The 4,277-nt window shown below is 59.5% G+C and overlaps 1 protein-coding gene across 1 annotated transcript in view; it reads left to right on the plus strand.

Annotated features, from left to right (window-relative positions):
- The first annotated feature begins 517 nt into the window (after window positions 1–517).
- RHOC (ras homolog family member C) overlaps window positions 518–4,277 on the plus strand; it is a 12,947-nt gene continuing 9,187 nt past the window's right edge. The window contains exon 1 of the mRNA XM_010578780.1: window positions 518–601. Coding sequence (XP_010577082.1) covers window positions 589–601 — 13 coding nt within the window. The 5' untranslated portion in view covers window positions 518–588. The remainder of the gene's footprint in view (window positions 602–4,277) is intronic.

A 4,277-nucleotide genomic window follows, 5' to 3' on the forward strand; every position in this document is an offset into this window, starting at 1 on the left:
TGGGAAGTGTGGTGGGGGTGGGGGGGGGGGGGGGGGGGGTGGGCGCTTCCCACCTGCCCTCGCTGAATCGGTGGTTTCCAGCCTGGTTTTGCTCTGGTTTTGCTAGTGCTGTCACTGCTCCATTGCCACCGATTCTCAGCTGGGAATGGAGGTGGATGAAGTGGCTTAAAGTTTTCTTCTGATTTTGCTGTTCTCCAGGCTCGGGTGATGGCCACGATTGGGGTCACGCGGGGCCTGGGAGACCATGACCTCAAGGTGTTCAGCTCCAACATCCACATCAAGCCTTTCCTGTCCTGCTTCCCAGAGGTGAGCCTGGCTGCCAGCTGCTCCGTGCCCAGGGGTTCCTGCAACAGCTGGAGCTGGTCGGGGTGACCAGATCCGTGGTGTGCCCAGTGCAGCGGGAGCCTTCTCTGCCCCTCACCCTCATGTCTTGTCCCGCTGCTTGCCAGGTCAGGGTTTACGACCTCACGCAGTATGAGCACTGCCCTGATGATGTCCTGGTCTTGGGCACCGATGGGCTCTGGGATGTCACCAATGACAAGGAGGTGGCTGGCGTGGTGATGGAGGTGCTGACAAGCTACGAGCCCAATGACCCGTGCAGGTGAGCTGCGAGTGGGCAGCAGGATGAGTGTGTCCTGCTCTCTAACACCCTCCCTTGGCCTTGCTCCTTGGAGCAATGTCATGGCCATGTGTCCTTCTGGCCTCGGGGCTGTTGCTGTTGCTCCGCAGCATGCAATGCTTCACTGGATGTGCATATCTGAGCTCAGATCTCTCCTCTCCAAGGGACCCTTTCCTGCACCTTTAGCTCCTCCAGCTTCTCCCTTGCTAGGGACTGCAGGGTGCTGCATCAGGGAGTCTGCAGGGTCTGGGGTCACTGCTGAGCTGCACTGTGCTGTGCCCCCCAGGTACACCATGGTGGCCCAGGAGCTGGTGGTGCGGTCCAGGGGGGTGCTGAAGGAGCGGGGCTGGCGGCTGGCCAACGACAAGCTGGGCTCTGGCGATGATATCTCTGTCTTTGTGATCCCCCTGGGTGGCCCGGGCAACTACACGTGATGCCCGATGACCCCGGGGCAGTGGGGCTCACCTTGCCTGGACAGAGGTGAGCACGACACTGGTGCTGCCTCGGGGCCACCTCTCCCCAAGCACTTGTTTCCTGAGCCAACTGTGAGAAGAGTAGGAAACCTGGAGCCTCTGTCTGTGCCCCTGCCCAGAGCATCCCCCTCCACCTGCTGCATCCCAGCCCCAGGTGGTGTTGGAAAGGTTTTGGACAGAGAGCAGGGACTGGGGTCGAGGGATGTTTTTCATGCTGCCACTTTCTTGATTGCTGTGAAAAGCCTAAAGGCTCCCCGGCTGCTCAGTGCGTCCTTTGCACCTCGCCCTGGGCCTGGGTGCACTGGTTCCAGCAGTGTGCAATGGCCATTGGGCTGGTGGGGCACTCGTACCTGGAGAAGTGGGTGCCTGCTGCTGCAATCATCTCCTTTCCCCCTGCCCTGTGACACTTGCACCAGTGACACTGAAGCTGCTGTTGGGGCTGGGCACTGGGGCTAGGACGGGCTGTGGCTTGAGGTGAAGCCCTGCCAGCAGCTGGGCAACACTCAGCCTGGCCGAAGTCCAGTTGTGGGTAGTGTGGTGGTGGGTGAGCTTTGTGCTTGCCCTCTTCAGCCCCTCACGCCTTTGTCCCAGCCATGTACCTTGTCTTAGTCTCCAGTTTGGGAGCATGGGACAGTGCTCGATCACTGTAGTGTACTGAGAGCCCCAGGGAAGGAATGAGCTATTGCACTTGCACTGGCTGTGCCACAGGTTCTGCCCCCACCCCTCTTCATGCCTTGGATCACTGCTGTGTTTCTGGAGCCAATTATTTATTATTAACTGGAGAGCTGAGCTGGAAAATGTCTAAATCCTTTCTTGGTGTGGGGAGTCTGTATGAATATATGTCTATATTTTTGAGTGGTTCTAAGTTGGCCACTGCTGAGCAGCAGCTGCACACAGAGCAGCCCTATTCAGCCAAGCTTAACAGCTTAAATGTGCTGCATGGATCTGCTTAGCTGAGGGCTGGAAACCCACAATAAAAGCAGCTTGGTTGTGACTGGGGGGAGGAAGACAACTCCCTCCTTTTTCTTAATAATCTGGAAGCTGGTGCCAAGCAGAGCTGTAGCAGCAGTTGATCTCTGCACGGGATGTTATTTTGCATCATACATACCTCTGACCTGGAGGATGTGCTTCGTGGGCCTCTGCAGAGTGTTGTATCCTCCCAAAATATGAGGGGTGGTCCCATCCTGGTAGTGTGGTGATGGGAGAGCTGGGCCACGCTCCCTTGTTTCGGAAAGGCTCTGTGGCACCAGTAGTTTCTGTCCTGCTGTTGCTGGGTGCAGCCAGCTCTTGTCAAGTGTCACCTCTAGTGAATGCTGTTTGTCTCTTGTAATTAGCAAGATGTAAATAAACTGGGTGCACTTAATGGGAAGTGAAAGTTATCCAGCAAGATTTTAACCTATTGACATCTTCTGTGCTGAAGGGAGCAGCGAGTGACACTGGGGCCGGGAGCCTGTCCTTGTGTAGCACTGTGTGTTTAAATAAAGGTTTTGCCACTTGCAATCCCACTTCAAAGTCTTTCTTGCAGAGCTCCTGTGAAGAAGACTTACCTAAAAGCCAATTAACTCTGATTAATTTATGTAGGCAGGCTTGGTAGCAGAGGCCCAGGCAGATCCATGTGACCTGCTGTCCCTCTGCCCTTGGCCCTGGCCAGACCCCATGGAGTATGCCTCCCTCGCCCATGGAGAGTGGGAACTGCTGCTGGTCTCTGCATGGTGCTGCCTGGGGGTCAGTGGTGGTGGCCAGCCTGGTGGGGAAGGGTTGCAGCGTGGGTCAATAACCCAAAACAGGACCTGGCTGGTGAGCGCTGCACTGGGCTTGGGTGAGGACTGAAAACCAGCAGGTGCCAGCCTGGCCCCCCTCGGCTGCTCCCTGCTGCAGGCAGCACATGGACACAGACAGGGAGCGGAGGGGAGGAAAGCTGATGGTTTTCCTGCCTGTGGGGTCCTTTCTTCAGGGAGTGGGGTGGGCTTGTGGATGGAGGGACAGCCCTGCAGGTTGTGGCTCCTGGGGGAGCTCCCAGGAACTTGACTGTGCCCAAGAGGCAGATCCCTCTCGGGGAGTTCAGGTGTTCCAGCACCAGCTACCGCCTGCTTCTAGGGTGGGCTGCCTGCTGGAAGCATCCCTGCTGTCCCATGTCCCCCTGACTGCCACCCGGTACTCCTGGTGCTCTCAATGCTCATACACGTTTTCCTCACACCCCCAGCTGCCCCACACTTGCTTGCACAGCCCTATTGCCCTGGCACGATGCTTTTCGTGCTGATGCCTGAGAACTGGCTCTGCTTTTCCAGGTCACTGCCTGGGAGCTGCTGGGTAAAGCAAGAAGGCAGAGGCTGCATTTAAAGCTTCCTCTGTGGTCCCCTTTTTTGCTACGGAAACATTTCCTTTGGAACCAGCTCCTGGCCTGGGGCTTGATAAATTAAGAAAAATTGTCTCCAAGCCCTTAAAATAGCAGCAGTTTATGAGCCTGGGTCTGGGCCAGGACCCTGGGGCTGCCTTTCCCTGGCTGAGCGACAGGGACTCAGCCCTGCAGTGGGGGGGAGCAGCCACCGGGTCCTCCCCTGCCAGCAGCCCGCAGTGGGCAAGGAGAGCCGAAGCCCCCCTCCCGCGGCACTGGGGTCAGCTCGGTGACACATCACAGCCCCCTGCGCCTCTGCCGGTGCCCCTGCGGAGGGGACTCGAGGTCCTGGGGACGGGGCATGTCCCTCACGCCCCCGGTGGGAAACGGGGCTTTCCTCAAGGGGCGAGCAGCCCACCGGGCAGCGGGCTGGAGGGGGGGGTTCGGCCGCTGGCCCCCGCCGGGGTCTGCCTTCCCCGGCAGAGCTCGCTTCTTGCTAGCGGTGGCTCTTGTCGCTGCCACAAATAACGCTCACGGGGGGGGGGAAGGCGTCCCCTCGAGAGGTGCTCCGGTGCGGGAGGATCCCCGGTGAGGGGCCAACCACGGGGTGGGCTTTGCTAGTGGTCCTACCTGGGAGGGGGGTGTGCTGGGAGCAGCGGGTGCTCTGGGAAGCCGAGCGCCTGGATCGCCCCCTCTCCCTACCCGGCGTCAGGAACCGTAAACCGGGAAAACCCCCTCGGGGGAAGCCCAGGCTGCCCCAGCGCCTCCCTGCCCGGCCGGGCTGCGACCAGCCCGGGGACGGCGTCCGCGGGGACGGAGCGGCAGGTCCTGGGTGACCCCGGAGCCGGGA

Source organism: Haliaeetus leucocephalus, unplaced genomic scaffold (genome assembly GCF_000737465.1).
Source record: "Haliaeetus leucocephalus isolate CR32 unplaced genomic scaffold, Haliaeetus_leucocephalus-4.0 Scaffold68, whole genome shotgun sequence".
In the NCBI taxonomy this organism is placed as follows: domain Eukaryota; kingdom Metazoa; phylum Chordata; class Aves; order Accipitriformes; family Accipitridae; genus Haliaeetus; species Haliaeetus leucocephalus.